Raw genomic sequence first — 16,017 nt, forward strand, 5'->3', positions numbered from 1 at the left:
GTGGTTTAAACTGAGATAAAGTGCACAGAGAAGGACACTTAAAAGTTGATTAGGTGAGAGTAGAATCAGCTTCAGACTGAGTGGTCACTTGGTTGTACATGAGCAGCATTTAAGGCAGGCTGCCTTCTCCACCCACCTACAATGAGAGGCTGGGTGCAGGCAGCAGAAGTCTGTGGGCCGTGGTGCTGCCTGGCTGCACATGTGCCCTCCAGCAGAGGTCTGCACTGGAGGTTTCACTATTGCTCAGCACCACAGCCATAAGGAAGAACAAGGGAGGAAATGGAGAACTGATGGTGATGGAATGGCTGGACTTGCATTGCTGTGTTACTCATAATGTGGTTGTGTGCTGATAACCTGGAATTACAACTGTGGGTGGCTTCATTGACTACTGCCTTAATTGACTTTTGATGGAAATTGTCTGGAACCTTGTAGAAGAGGGTGTTAAGGCAGGGTGGATCACTCAGGATAAATGGATTGCTTCCTCAGACTCCTTTTTAGGAGAGGAGTTATCACTCAAATCCCTGGCTTTGTGTGAGGCTGAGGCTAAAGAGGGGCTCTGTGGCCAGTAAAAACATTGCTGGAGACAAAGTGCCAGCAGAGGAGACTGGTGGTGGTCAGCTGAGAGAGTTGCCTAGGAGCACTGAGATGCTGAACTATACAGCCAGGAGATGTGCTGTCTAGCTGACCCTGTAGGGCAGCCTACACCAGCTTTGTGGGTGAAGTGATGACTTGATGGAGGAAAATAAAGGAGGAAAAAAACTCCAAACCCTTGGAGCTGTGACTGAAGAAATTTGCTTCCAGCTCTTCATTTCTGCTGTATCCTGGGAAACATCTCCCTGTGCTGCCTTATAAAGAAACAGCACTGCACCAGAGTCCAGCCCACCTTTCACTTTTCCTCCCCCAAACTCCAGGCACTGAATGTTCCTGGTGCAGCAGTGAGGGACTCATCCTTCCTCCTAGCCCAAGCTCTTCCCTCCCAGAACCCACTTCTCAAACCTGGGCTATCACTGGGGCATGAGAGTACCCTGGCAAAACTTCCTAGCCCCATAGGCTGCAGGATGGATGCAGTCTCCCCAGGGTGCCCTGTGGGCTGTGCACATGAATTGAAAGCTTCTTTCATTTCCTTCCCAGCACTTCCCCACCAGGGGCTGCAAGGGGCATGGGGGCTGCGTGCACCATGTCCACACTCACAAACTCATCCTGGGTTGGAGTTGACTCTTTCAGAGCCTGTTTCTGCCCCCCAAAGCCTCCCCAGCAGTTGTGAGGAGCTCACCTCTGGAGAAGAGACCAGCTCCAGCCTCAGACAAGGCTCTCGGCTTGCATAAGAAGTGCTAATGTTGTTGCTAGGAACTGCAGCAGGCTTTGAAGCAGAGGTATTGGCACAGCCAAAAGAGGGTTTTAAGGAGGTAACACACAGCCCAATTTGCTGTGCAGGCTTTTGATCCTTTCTGCTGTCGATGTAATTGCATGCGGCACAGCTCGCAGCGAGCAGGCTCATCAGTTTGGGAAGCAGGAGGCATCCAGCTGTCTTGCCCTGATGTGTCCTTGTGGGTAAGGCATGGATAAAGCTCTTGAACAGCTTTTGCTTGAAGTCCAGCTCACCATTTCCCTCTCACCTGGGAAGTTTCTGGGAGGTGACTTCAAGGACATGCTCCAGCGAGGATCTGCAAATTAGGAAGCTACAGTGGGAGCCCACAGGAGGAAAGTGCTGAGTTTGTGCTCTCCATGTTTACTCAGTCCCTTGCTGTGAAGCTGAAGCGAGTTTATCTGCACCACAACCCTCTCCTTCGCCTAGGGAAGTGCTCACCTCTCTGCTGCATCCAGGGAGTTTGATTCAGAGGAGAGAGATCCAGCGTGGCTGTTGGTCCTGTTCCACTGCAGGTACTGTACAGCAGCTACACCAAGAGTAGACTCTCACCTACCCCAGAGGTTGTTCACCTGCACCACTTCCCTGGGCAGAAGGTGAGAAATGCAGAGCTGTTTGAATAAAAACAGGCAGTGGAGTGGCTGGGGACAAGCCTCTGGATCTGTGGGGCTGACTGGTGCAGGGCACACGTCCTGGCAGGACACACTGAAGATGAGTGAAGCCTGGTACCACATCTCCATGAAGGGACCTGACTTGTTTGCTTCAGGCAGTGGTTTAATGAGGATTAGGGAGAAAATCATAGAGGCAGACTGGCTTGCAGCTCCTCTGTGGCTCCTCTCTCATAACCCAGGAGCAGAGATGTGCCAGGGAGAGAGGAGGTGGATGACCACTGCATGGACAAGGGGCCTGGCACAGGAGTTGCATCCAGGATTATTGTGCAGGATCATCTGGAAGCAGCCTCTCTCCAAAGCAAGATTTCAAAGTCTTGGTCCCCAGGGTGGACAGAGCAGCTGTTCCCTGTCCTGCTGTGGCCGTTTAGGCTGGGTGCCCCCTGCCACTGCCGCATGAGATACACCTCTGGTGTCCTGGGTGCCCACCCACAGGGGTGGACACAGGAAACGACGTATTTCTACCCATAAATCCTGCGCCCTATAAGGCCATCTGCAGAGTCATTCTCTTCCTCTTTCTTCCCTCTCTGCTCCCATGGGAGATGTCCTCTCTTATCGGGTAATGCCGGGGGAGTATCCTCAAGGCCTCTTAGGCCTGTCTAGGCCTAATGCCAGGAGGAGAATGGAGGGGGGGGGCAGTCTCAGACCTGGCCAGCCTGAGACTTGCCTAGCAGTGGGAGGGGGAAGAAAGAGCCCTGGGGGGTTTGGGTTTACCCTCAGGTGGGAAGAAGGGAAGGATTGGGAAGCTTTGGGAATTCCGTGAGTGGTTCTGTATGCTTTTGGGATATTCTTGGCACTATCCTTTGTAGTCTTTTGTAGCTTCACCAATTGCTTTTCCATTTAAACTTTCTATCACTCTCCAGTCCGTTTGTGTGACTCTCATTCTTTTGTCCTTCTTGGGGCAACAGATGTTCTGGCTGGCCTCAAACCAGCACACCTGCTGTCCAGGATCTGCCAGAGGAGCCCCCCCCTCCCCATCTTCCCTCAGCATCTCCCCAGCACCTCCACAAACTGTGCTGTGGGACACCTGCTCTCCATAGGGCTGCAGTACCTACGGCTTGCCCAGCAGGAGAGGCTGCCTCCCAGCACCACCACGAATTATTAAAAGCAGCAGGATGATTAAAATAAACTGTCACGGGATGCTCATACCAAACAAAAAGCACAAGCTGCACTCCTTCATTTCCTAGGAACGTTAATCTGTGCTTGCAGGCATGGAGAAGCCCAGAAGTCAGGAGGCAGACAGGCAGTGCTGGTGGGAAGCTCCTCAGACCCATTTCATTGGCAAGTGGGGTGTGGGTAGGAACACTGCTGTGGGCAGCTGATTCTGGTTTCCCCTGTCAAACAATGCCTTTCCTGACAGCTGTGGAGGAAGAAGGAAACAGCCCACAGCAGGCACCATGGCAGGAGTATCAGAGGCTGGAAAGGCTGGTGCTTTCCTCCTGGTCGTGTCAGAGCCATGGCTGTGCTGCAAAAGGGTGAGAGGTGCCTGGGTGAGAGCCCACAGGGCACCTCTCAGCCACAGCCCAGCTTGATGGGGTGTGGGGTTGAACCTAGTGCTGGTGTCTCTGGGGTAGGTATATTTCAGAGGCAGGAAACCTTCCTGCCCAGCTTTTGCAGGGTTAGCTGTCATGTGCTGCAAAGGATGCAGTGTGACTCAGCTCACATTTCCTGGTATTCCTTGCAGCAGATGAAGCATGGGGCTGAGGTCTTCTACACGGCTGGGTGCCTGGCTGGGTCCTTACCAGCACCAACAGCCCCATAGGCCATGTACTTTCTCTGGACTCAAGTTGAGCTTCAAGCAGCTCTGTCCCACCAAAGCAAGAAGTGCTCCTTGTGAACTGTAGCAGGTAGGACTTTCACCCACCCCAGGGCCAACCAGAAGAGCCCACAGCTCCCTCCTGTGCTTGTCTTTCTCTGACAGGTTATAGACTCCCTGAGAGTCCTCCAGCTGGTTCCAGCAGCCCCCTGCCTCCATGCAGGTGAGTCACACCCCTACCCCCCCCTAAAACCAGGCACTTAGGCTCTTGTTCAGGCTGGGGGTAAAGGCTGAATTGTAACCACTTGAGTACCTTCGCTGGGAATGATCACAGCCACCTCACACCAGCCCTGCACTGCTGCTCTCATGGCTGAGACCAGCCCCACCTGTGCCCAGGGCAGGGCGAACCCCTCTAGTTCAAGCTGCCAGCTGAGAGCAAACCAAGCAGCAGTGATGAGCTGCACAGGTAGACAAATCTGCTCAGAGCAATTTGTTCCCTTTACCTGCTTAGATTTCAGATGGTGCCTTTTCTTCTCACCATCTGCAACCAGTGCAGTCCTTCTTGCTATCCCAGGCAGCTACTGCACCAGGCCAGTGTTTGCTCTCATGTGTTTTTGATGCTGCTGTGCTCTGATTTTGCCAAGCAGTAAATAGATAAAATATTTACTGTCTTTTCTTTTATTTTTTCCCCTTTCTTTTTTTTAAAATTCCTTTTTTCTCCTCTCCTCTCTGAACTACCTAGTAAATGCTTTGATGCCAGAGCCAACAATAGCACAACATTTCATAGAAAATACAAAGTGCTCATGACAGTTCCTGCTCTGCTATCTGAACTGCTGTCCTCTTAAAAAAAAAAACAAAAACAAACAAACCAACCCAAAAACCCACCAACAAACAAACAAGCAAACAAAAAACTAAGACAGACATTGATGGGAGAGGAGAAAGACCAGTGGTGAAAATGTAAAACCTGCCTTTTGCAAATGCTCACAGCCGTGTCTGCAGCTGGGCACAGGCTTCTGCAGAAGCTGTCAGGTAAAATTTGGAGTCATGTATCTGGTGGAGAGTCCTAATGCTAAAATACAGCCTTAGAGGATGATGTGGGAATTGTGGATAGAGAGCACTGGCTGAGACTTGATGGAGTGGGATGCATTTAAAAATTGTCTCAGAAAACTAATGAAGAACAGTTTCATCTGAAGCAATTCCTCTGGGAAGGGGATGAATTTCCAGATGCAAAGGGTGGCCTTGTTTCTTTGGGAAGCACAGCAAGAGGCGATGTGTACTTACCTGTGTGGATTATGAGCCCTGCTGAGCTTGATTAGAATCTGTTCTCCCAGGCATGGTGCTGTGCTCAGTGGCACAGGGGAGGTGCAGGAGGAATTTGTCTGCAGCAGGATGAAATATCATAATTGGCTGCATGCTGCAGCAGGAGCTGTTTTCGGGGGGTCATGGATCCCATGCCTCTCAGTTGGCCTGTGAGTGCTAAAGGACATGGAGGGAAGTTTATCGCAGCTGATAATTTTTTTTTGGCCTTTTTCTGATTGGTTTGGTGCCCTGACACCTAAACTGGTGTCTCATCACAGCATAGAGCTGATAGCTCACAGCACAGACCGTCAAAGCCAAGCAGTGGTTTGATAATAGCTTTCTATTAAACAGGGAGCTCTGCTACGAACTAATTCCAAAGCAGCCACCCTGCAGAAGTAGAGAAGATGAAAACCACTTTAATAATGGTTTTGGTTGGAGCCTGAGCAATTTATGAAAGGGATTACCTGGTGTGATGTCTGTGCTAGTGGAGCTCTGGCCTCAGTGACACAGGATGGCCAAGGGCAACACGAGGAGGGATTTTGAGTATGCTGTGGAGGGATTTGGAAATGCTGCAGAGGTGGTGCTGGGGAAAAACAGGACTGAGTGGAGTTAGGGCAGCGAGCTCTCTGCTTGTACACTCACACTCCTGGTTTCTCTGGAGCCTTCAAAGAGGTTTTGGCAGTGGAGGGGTGAGTTCATGCCTGTTCATGATCTGAACCTCTGGCTCTTGTTTCTCCTTGTGTTTCTTGCCCTACTAGTGGCTCCCAAAGGAAAATTCCTGCTGCATGAAAGGGGAGGGAAAGGAAACCCACAAAAATGGAGGGTTGAGGGATGCAGGGATAGAAGCAACCCCCAAGGGGATGGCCTGGAGTAGTTGCAGGGGTGATGGTGAGGGAGTTGCAGTGGGGGCAGACAGCACCCACAGCACCCAGGCTTGGGTCCAGGCCAGTGGGAAGCTGTACAGGAGAGTGCAAGTCAAGGACATGCCCCCCAGATCTCTAGTGACTTCTAACAGCAACACCTCCCTTGGGACCCAGTATCTGGTGGGTGTGGGTTGAGCATTCCCCTCCAGGTAGGACACGAATACAGAGGAGATGGAGGCCCTGGACCCCCTTGGCAAGGGGTGGACAGCCTGTGTGCACGAAGCAGCCCCCTAAAGGAGGAGAGAAGGACAGTGCTGAGGCTTTCTTACACCTTCAGGTGTGTGTGTGTGTGTGCATACATACCTATACACATAGCTTAGATATAGGTGGAAACAGACACATGTATGTAGGCTGGCATTGAACAGCATGTGGATGCTATCCAGGGTAAAGTCCATCACAGGAATATTGTAATTAACCTCTAAATACATATTGCAAACTGAGGAAATTCACCAAGGCAGTCAAATGCAAGGCATATTTGGTAAGTGTTTTAGGGGAAGAGATGTACAACTGAGGCACTCAGCTGGGCTGACAGCTGGAGAATGGGAATCATGGGGAGAAAAAGATACTGTGACTTTAAAAAATCAGTGTGAGACTGGGAGATAAAACTAAAGGGACTCTGCCAGAAAGGCATGGCTATAGCCTGGGACTGCAATTACACTCACTTAGGTGCCTTACCTGTGCATTCCCACTGCTGAAGAATACACTCAGATTGCTTCCAGCTTTACCCTTTGCCCTAAATTGCCTGAATTTATAGCACATACTTTGGAGACCATGGCAAGCCTCATATTTAACCCATGTTACCCAAAGGACCATAACCCAATCTGAAAAGTGCAAAGAAAAGTGGTGTTAATGAAGCCAGAGGCAAGCCTCTGGAGGGAGTGAGGCCAGTGTGGTGGTGGTAATCCTGAATCATACAGCCAATTTCTGGGTCAGCTGGATCCTGCAGGGCAGAGCTGGTGTCCCTGGCTAGCTCCAGTGTCACTCAAGCAAGGATTTCCACTACAATTTTATTATTGTTTTTACAAGGCTGTGGATATTCCCTTCTGAATTTTGCAAGGGCTGGCACTATTTTATTTTGCTTTGAATTTGTAGCCCTGCTCACCTTCCAAATGGCTGTTGAGCAGGCAGGAAGAGGAGAAGGAGCTGGAAAACATGACTAAATATGGCTGTGTTTCTGATTGCTGCAGACTGCGGGATTAGCGGCCCCTTCTTGCCAGCAGACACAAACGAAGTTCCCAAGGTTTCAGGAGCACTGAGAAGAACTGCAGTCCAGCCCTTCCCCCTTACCCTTTTTTTCTTCTTCTTCTTCTTTTTCCCCCCTTTTTCTTTCTTTGTTTTTTTTTTGCAGACAAAGAAGCCTGCAACCTATTGTGTGGGCTCACAAACTTGGCATCCTGCAGCCGCCTAGAAAATTGCATTAGGCGTTTATGTTTCCTGTAGTGGATTATGTGTTGTCTGGATTTGGGATGATTCCGGGAGAGAGGGTCAGCCTTTTTCTTTTTTTCTTTTTTTTTTTTTTTTCGTGTGTGCAGTGGGGGCTAGAAATTGCATTTGAAATAATTTAATTTTTCTTGGAGATAAAGAGAGCACTGACAACTGGCAGAGCAGATGGGACATGTTCCGAGACAGATGCAGGCAGCTTCCCCTGCCTGCATGTTGTGCAGCCACTCTGGCTGTGCACGCCAGGCGCAGCCCCAGTGCAGCCCAGCCCAGCCCAGCCCAGAAGCATGTCAATAACCTCATTGATTGCAGTGATATTTCTCATGCTTAAAGTTAAGCAAGCGCTTAAATGTCACACTGAATCACAAGAAAAGGATTGCTTCGTGCTCTCTGAGTCAGTTCTCCTGACCTAGCTGGCTCTGCTCTTGTGCACACATCAGGTTTTCATGTGAACTCTCAGTATTTATGCAGATGTAGCACGTACAGGGGATTGGCTTCACAAACTGGAGTTGGCCTAACTTTGAAAATATGCCCTTGGCAGAGTATCTATTGTGCTTTATTTGTCTTTTTTTTCTGTTTTGGATCTGAAGCCAAAGAGGCAGTAACTATTTCTAGAGTGGAGAAATCATATTAAAAAAAGAAAGGGGGGTGGGGAGGGGAAAGGCACCATGTTTTCAAATTCTGTTTTAAATACATGCTGTACCAGCAACAAATGGCATGGTGGAAAGGTAAAACCTGTGCTTATTGGTACAATGCTATCAGAAACTCACATATCAATTTCTGTGCAAAGGGAAGCTGCTAATCTTTTGCAGAGAACGTACAGTCCAAGGGTATGATTTTTGTGATCATATTTGAGTGGTATGCATTGCAGGGCCCCTCTGATACGAATGCTGGACGAGTGAATAGCCAGCAGGTGGAGTCATCTATAATGGATGTGTTGTGATCTGGAAAGCTGAGTAAGTGCGACTGGACACGTGGAAATTTCAGCTGAAAGCTGAGAGCGAGGAAAATATGAGGAATGGAACTGGAAAACTCTGCGAGCGCAGAGGACACAAAGAGCTAAAACTTTAGCAGCAGAAGAGGAGGGGCCTGCAAAATGTTTGGAATAGCAAAAAGCTGGAGCAATCCTGGAAACACTCCTGTGGCTTGGATCCCGGGGCGTAATTCATGCTGTTGTAATTTGCACAGATGGTGGCTGTCTCGAGGGAAGGCTCAAACAGCTGGGAAACATCAGGGTGTGGGTCTGCTTCAGCCACACACCCCTTCTTTATCCCTGCATCAGCCACAGAAGTGAAAGGTGATACAGGGATCACTGTAGAAAATAATCTGCAAGCTCTTCTGTGCCCTGGGAGATGGCTCCTCTTGCTAGCTGAGTTGTGTCAAGGCCCAGCATTTTGTGTATAGCAATGCACTTCCAGATGCTTTTCATTAAACCTGTCAGGGAGAAGGAACCAGCCTTGACTCCAGAGATCAGCCATGTAGGAAATTGAGTTGTAGCTGAGGGGCCCTAATACACAGGGTGCCTCACTGAAAGGGAGCAGCAGTTAAGTGCTAACACCTGCTCTGTTTGCATGGTGTGCCTGGCCACCAACACAGGCATTCTGCTTTGTCCTCTGCTCTATCCCTGTGACACCAGGAATGGATACTGCCTCTGGTGCCATGTTTGCCCTTCTCAAGCTGCGCAGCCTCCAGCCTATTTGGAAACCAGCAGTTGCAAATAATGATTTGAACCGTCTGTTTGTCTCTGTGCCCGTGTAGACTGAATAATAATGTCACGGTCATGGCTGCTACAGGCTCATGTCTGAGAGAGGGGAGAGGGCGGTGCAGCCCTGCGGTACTTCAGAGACAGCCAGGGATGTATTTATGCAGGGGCTGTGGTTCCAGCAGGGCTCCTGGAGGACTGCATGCAACAGCCATCACTGCTGGCCTGTTGAAGTAGACTCCAGCCTCCAACAACCTCTGGCTCACTCATGACAGGCAGCCAAGGGGAATAAAGGCCAGGTATTTCCACACTTCTTCACCTCTGGCACCCAGATTTTGTTTGTCTCCTGGTCTGCATCCCTGTGCGCTCCCTGTGGTACCGCCAAGGCTCACACTACTTAAGTCAGTCATCCCTGCTGCCTCAATAAGAAAGCAAAAGCACTTTTGTTTCCCAGATGTGCTCTTCATACAGTTTCCTATTATTACATGTTTAGGATATAAAATAGGAGGCCCTTTTGGATTAGAAGTGCTGAAGGACCTACTTTATTCCTCATCCTTCCAGGCATAAGCAGTGCAGGCAGACAGTGTTTTGATGCTATCTGCATACAGGAAGATAACTGCATCTGCACTGCAGGTGTTGTGCTGCTTTAGCAGTGTCAGTGCACCTGAAACAGCACAGCTCCAGTACGTGATGAGACCCCACAGAACCACAGAGCAGGTAGCAGTTAGCAGTGGTGAACATGCTGCAGTGATGTTTGAAGCCAGCAGGAAAATGAGTCAGGAAAGTTCTGCTCTGAGCTCTCTGGTTGATTCCCAGCTGTTGACATTGCTGTTTTGCTGAAGTGCCAAGGTGCTTGGTGGTGTGTGTTGAAGCTGGTGTCCTCGTTGCTAGATGTGGAAAAAGACTGTGTGCTTTGTAGGTCTTGACCCACTGACAGCTGCCAGCACCCTTACATCAGAGTGACATATCGATGTTGGCCTCTTGCCATTGCTTGGGCACTGGCATCCTTCCGCCAGACTGTTCAAGTCAGGTGACAAGGGCTTTGGATTTTGTTGACTCAGGTTATGCATTTTTATCTGTGTGCTAACTGGTGGTAAGAAAAGGCAGTATTCTGTTATGAAATGTTGTAGCAAAGAGCTGGCCTGAGGTAAATATGGAGAAACATGCACCCATGCTTGTTGCTACAGAAAGTTCCATCCCTGCTTCCTGCAAAAGCAGGACCGAAGTGCAGGCTGAAACTTTACCTTGGCAGCACTTCATTACCTGTGGGAGTACTGCTGTCAGAAGGGAGAGTGTCTGGCTCCAGGAACTTGGCTGGCAGGACAGAAATGGCAGGAATGAGCAGGGTTGGGCTAACTGCTAACCTCCCCTGAACTGCACCTGAACTGCTTGGCAGAGAGACTGAATCCTCCAGGAAGGAGAGGGGCAAAGCTGCGGGAAGCTGCGAGGGCAAAAGGGAGCTGGTCAGCAAGATGCGACATCATGTGTGAGTGATGGAAGCACCAAGAAACCCTTCTCAATTGTGGTGGTGGAGAGATTTGCCTTGGACTGTCTCAATGACTATCATGCCTTCAGGTCAAAGACTAAATAGTTTGTGCCTCACTTCATGCCTGTACCTCAGAACCTGCATGAGCTATTGTCTCTGCTCCATCCAAGTGCAGTGTGGGGCCCAGCTTTTTTAACACAGGTGTTTCACACTTGATGTCCTGATGCTACCTGATCTCCAGCCCAATGAGAGCACCATCTGTCAGAGGATGTCTTTCAGGGGGTGAAGGGGAAGAAACCCCCTACCCCCTCAATTTATTCTAAAATTATATGAATCTGTTGAGAGAGATACATTCTTCACACTAGCTTGAGAGAGCTCTCTTGAAGGATACTGTTTCTTACGAATCACCCCTTGTGATTTGTCAAGGACAAAGCATTGGTGAGTGCTCTGTAAACTTGTCCATAAAATCATGGCACGTAGGAGCCTTTGGCAAGAGTGCTGTGCAGCAGGGGAAGGGTTAACAGAGGAGTCAGCTGTCTGTTTAGTATGTCTCAGATGTCACATACAAATACCTAAAAGGCAGCTGGGTTGTGTGAAAGGAAATCAAGGGATTAAGATTGCAGCCCCAGCTCAAAAGCTTTTTTGTGACTCGAGGAATGCCTCATATCCCATCTGTTAAATGGAGATAATACCTATCCCACAAGCATACGGTGAAGATTAATTCATTAATCTTTTCCTAAGAGGAAATGGAAAGAGCTAGAGAAATAGTGATATGAAGTATCATGGCAGTAATGACAAACAATAGCACAGAGCATGGCAGCAGCAGCGGCAGCTACAGGTCAGTTTGGCAGGGAGGGTGCAGCACCCTGCCTCAGCGTTTTTTGTCCACACCATACATGAGGGTGCTCTGTGCTCCGCAGCGGTCCCGGCTGCTTCTCTGGCAGGCTGCAGACCACGCGCAGGCAGCCAGAAACACCTCACCAGGGGACCTGCCTATGGCACCGCCACTTCTCCTGGGCACTGGCTCTGCAGCACAGACACGTGAACACAGGATGCAAGAGGGAAGTGGAAGCAGCTTTGGCACCTGCATAGCAGGAGATGGTAGAAATGGGATAAGGAGAAGATGAAGAGAAATACGGAGGCTGGGCACTGTAGAGCAGCTCCTTCTTTTGATAACCCTCAGTATCAGGCGGATGCCTAGATCACAGTGAGAGGAGCACTCCCAACTACACACACAGATTGGGCTCAAAACTGTTTACTCCTAATTTGTATTCAGATTGAAACCATCTGCTGCACCTCATGGGTAGTATCCCAACCTGTATCATTAAGATAGAACCCCTCATTAAAATTAGGAGGAAGACGAACACAAAAATGCTGCTTTTCTCTGAATGAGCAGCTTCTTTTCAAGCCAAGAGTGGATTGAACATGTTCCTTCAATGTTGTGTGACCATCTGGTTCATTTTACCAAACCCAACCAAATGAGGTGTGTACTTACCCTCGGTGGGTGAGCAGACAGAAGCTGCATGTAATTGTCCACTGGGTGCCTGATGCTCCGTGGGGATTTGTAATCATTTTGAAAAAAAAAAAAAAAAAAAAAAAAAAAAAAAAAAAAAAAAAAAAAAAGAGATTGTCAGATTGTCACAGGAGGAGACAAACTGGCACCTCAGCACAAAACATATCACTTAAAATAGCTTTTAATGTGGCCTTGAAGAGTATTTTTGGATCAGGAAAATGCAGCATAAGGCTGTGGGGTGACTGGACTCACATACTGTAACTGTCACTCAAACCCAAAGGTGTTACCATTTTGCGAAGATCAGCAGATGTGTAGAGATATATCAAGAAAACCTAACTAGTCTACAAGCTTTATTATACATGGTGGCATTTAAGAAGGCTTCCTATGTGCATCAACTCACAATGACCACCTCCATTGCAGGTTTTCTCCCTTTCTTCCAAAGCATGGGGAAATGGAAGAAGAGTGCCATTCCCATTCCATTATAAATTGCAGCTTTGTATTATGATTTGCAGATTAGTTCTCCTTCAAGTTACCATGGCTTTCAGACCTCTTTCAGGACAGTACAGGTTGCCATTCTAGAGCAGACTATTGTCCTTGGTGCTACTAGACAGCAATGTGGAAACATACAAAACAAAGGGCTGATGAACAGGCTTCAGGTTTCTGAAGACTGGTGTCTCCATCTGCTTGGAAGTCACCTGCAGTAGAAGGAATGAGGAGTTATATAGAAGAATGGAGGAGAAACTCACAGAGGCTACTAGGAATGAGAAAGCAGATCAGCCTCTTTCTCAAGAAATCAGGTACAGAGTGGGGCTGTGAGACAAGCTCTGGGGTGAACTGCCCAGAACAGCAGGGAGCAAGCCTGAGGTTGTGCTGAGTGGGAACAGCACTGTACCACCTTGGGCAGAAGATGGATGCTTCTGACACAGGGGATCAAGTCAGTATCCCTCACCCCAGCTTCACCTCAGCTCAGAATCGCTCTCCACAGGGAGAGGCACAGAAACGCCATCTAGAAAGGTAGCCCCACACGGGGGACAGGAAGGTGGGTGAGCCTGTGGCAGGGATCAGGGCACATAGCTCTGTGCGAGTCGTGAACGCTTTGCAACCCCTGCGGCCAGCGCGACCGCCCCAGCCGTGCTGGGGGTCCTGCACCCACCGCGCTCCGTTATAAAGACGCGCCGGCCCGAACCACAAAGCCTCTGGCCCAGCCCCGTTGCAAAAAGACGCAGGGAGAGACTAGGCCGCCTCCGTGCCTTAACGCTGCGGCCATCACCGGCCGGCAAAGCTGCGCGCTCGCCTCATCCCAAGCCGCGGAGGACGAGGCAGCGCAGCTGCGGGGTGAGCGAACGCCACCTGAGGCGGGCTGTGGCTCTCTGGCCGGGCAGTCAGGCGGCCATTTCCAACCTTCCCGTGCCGCTCCTCTGCGCCGGCGGGCGGCCACTGCCCCGCGCCGGCCCAGCCCCGCCCCGCCCCGCCCCGAGCCCCGCCTGCGGCCCGCCCTTCGTCCCGCCCACCACCGCCGAAGGTTGCCGAGCGGGGGTCGCGCGGCTCCGGCGGCCCGGCCGGCGTTTCCGGAGATTGCCGAGGGGCTTCGGCCCGTCCCCAGCCGCCACCGAACCTGTGACCGAGGCGCTCCGGTGGGTCGGAGCGCACCGCGCCCGTTGTTCTGATCGCAGCGCAGGACTCGCCCTCCTCCTCCTTCTCCTCCGGCAGCGCCGGGCGTCGTGGTGACAGAGCGGGGTGATCGCGGCGGGGGGCGGCCGGGGCTCCGGCGGCGCGGATGGCGGAGGGCGGCCAGCCCCCGCAGCAGCAGCAGCAACCACAGCCGCAGCTCCTGGCCGCCGGCGGCGGCGGGGCCGCCCGCGGCGTGAAGCGGGAGCCGGAGCTGGAGCAGCCCATGCCCGGTGGGGACAGCGCCGAGGGTGGCCACAGCAAGCGGCTGCGGACGGAGGCGGAGGCCGACGGCGGCGGCATGCAGGTAGCGGGTAGGGCCGGGCCCTCGCCGTGTCTCCCGCACCGGGGCTCCGTGGGAGGGGGGTGGCCAGTTCGGGCCGCGTTTAATTTCGGATTGCGGGAGTCGGCGCGTTGCTGATGGGCGTGCGGCCCTTGCCCTCGCCGGCAGCAGCGAGAGGGAGCGGGTCTCTTGCCCTGGGCTCCCGGCCCGAGGCGGCCGGCTCCTGGGCACAGCCCAGCACGTGGGGCGGCGGCGCGGGGCCGCGGCCCTGAGGGAGCCGCCGCTGGGTCCGGCGCTGCTGGCACCGCCGTTCTCGGCCCGCCGGGGACACTTGGGAGGCCGCAGATGTGTACAGGGCGCTGGCGGAGCTTTCGGATTTGCCCGCGCTGCCTTGGGTCTCCTAAACCACGGGGAGAAACCCAGGTGATGCCTGAGAAGGGGGAGAAGTGATCATGGGGCGGTGGGGCAGGCGGCTTCCAGCCTGGCCCAGGGACTGCCAGCGGGATCTTGGGTTCCTGTCGTCTTCTGCCAGCCCATTTTGATGGTCCCCCAAATATTGCTTTTTCCAAGCTTTTGTGTTTGTGGGGTGATGCTGCCAAGGTATTTCTGCTTTCCTTTGTCTGGGTGTTGCACAGGGTTGTTTTATTATGGCAAGTGCAACGGCTTTTTTTTTTTTTTTTTTTGCTTCTGTTCCTTGTGACGAGTATATCGGAACTCTTTGGTTTATTAATCTGAACTTGTTTCTCCTCTCACGTTCTCTTGGGCTGGGAAGTGCTGCTGATAGTTGTCAGTGGGAGCAATCCCTCCAATGTGCTTTTCATCTAGATGCCCAATGCTGGCCAACGATCTTCCATTTTTATTTCCTAGGCTTTCTCCAGTTTGCATGCTCAAGAGTAGTGTTTTTTTTTTTTTTTTTTAAACAGCTTGCAGCAGGAGAGTTTTGTTTGTGGTTTTGTTTGATGTGGAGCCTTCCATGTTGGTCTCTCAACCTCACAACCTCACTTTTTCCCTGGTGTAATGGTGTGGGCTGAACCTAGGTTGGAGCTTCACACCTGAGTGCTGTCTTTTGTGCTCTTGTAAAGGCCAGTAAAAACCGTGCTGTGCTCTTCTGTTCCTTGAAGTAGTATCTTCTCCCACATGTAGGTGTCAAACATGACTCAGACAATGTGTATAATTGCAAGGAGAAAGATGTTCAGCACTGAAGGAGTTCTTATACGTTGTGTCTTACTAGGAATTATGAATGAATGTGTGAACATGGTGCCATGAAACTCTTCCAGCTCTTCAGTGTGGAGCTGAGGGACAGATCCTGTGTAGCTAGAGCAGACGCACCACTTTACCAGCAGTTAATGGTTAAACTGGTTGGTGTTGATATAAATCAACTGAAAATTGCCCAGGAAGGGATTTGAAAAGTTTTAATGAAGCAGCCTTCACATTTTAATTTTTTCTAAATTCCAAATAAGTACAATTTTTATGTACATAAAAAAAGTCCTCCTCAATATTTATATTGAGGGATGCATTTTATTTTCTTTTCAGTGAATAGTACAAGGTAGCAGCATTCAACCAAGGGGTTATGACAGTGCACAGCAACATACAATACTAGTGGTAATGGTGGTAGGGATTAATTGTGAATCTTAGTGGAAAGTTGGGTTTTGTTTCTATATCAAAAGCTGGCAAACAGTGGAGAAATCAGATGGAAAAGTGAAACTATCAGAGTTCAGTTTTAAAGTTAAGTGTGTTTATAGGCAGTATAACTGTTCTTCAGACTGGGACCCTCATATTGGAGTTACTTGGTTGGTATTCTTGGCATAATTTTATACACATGGAAAAGCTTTTACAATCAATACAAAAGATGAAAATAAACATATGTGTAAATCACAGGATTGTTAGGGTTGGAAGGGACCCCAAGGATCATC

The 16,017-nt window shown here is 50.4% G+C and overlaps 1 protein-coding gene across 1 annotated transcript in view; it reads left to right on the forward strand.

Moving 5' to 3' along the window:
• Positions 1 to 13,930: 13,930 nt before the first annotated feature.
• The window catches only part of RBFOX2 (RNA binding fox-1 homolog 2), a 168,004-nt gene continuing 165,917 nt past the window's right edge, over positions 13,931 to 16,017 (forward strand). The window contains exon 1 of the mRNA XM_054386856.1: positions 13,931 to 14,128. Within this exon, the coding sequence (XP_054242831.1) occupies positions 13,931 to 14,128 (198 nt within the window). The remainder of the gene's footprint in view (positions 14,129 to 16,017) is intronic.

This window comes from Indicator indicator, chromosome 14 (genome assembly GCF_027791375.1).
Source record: "Indicator indicator isolate 239-I01 chromosome 14, UM_Iind_1.1, whole genome shotgun sequence".
Classification (NCBI taxonomy): Eukaryota; Metazoa; Chordata; class Aves; order Piciformes; family Indicatoridae; genus Indicator; species Indicator indicator.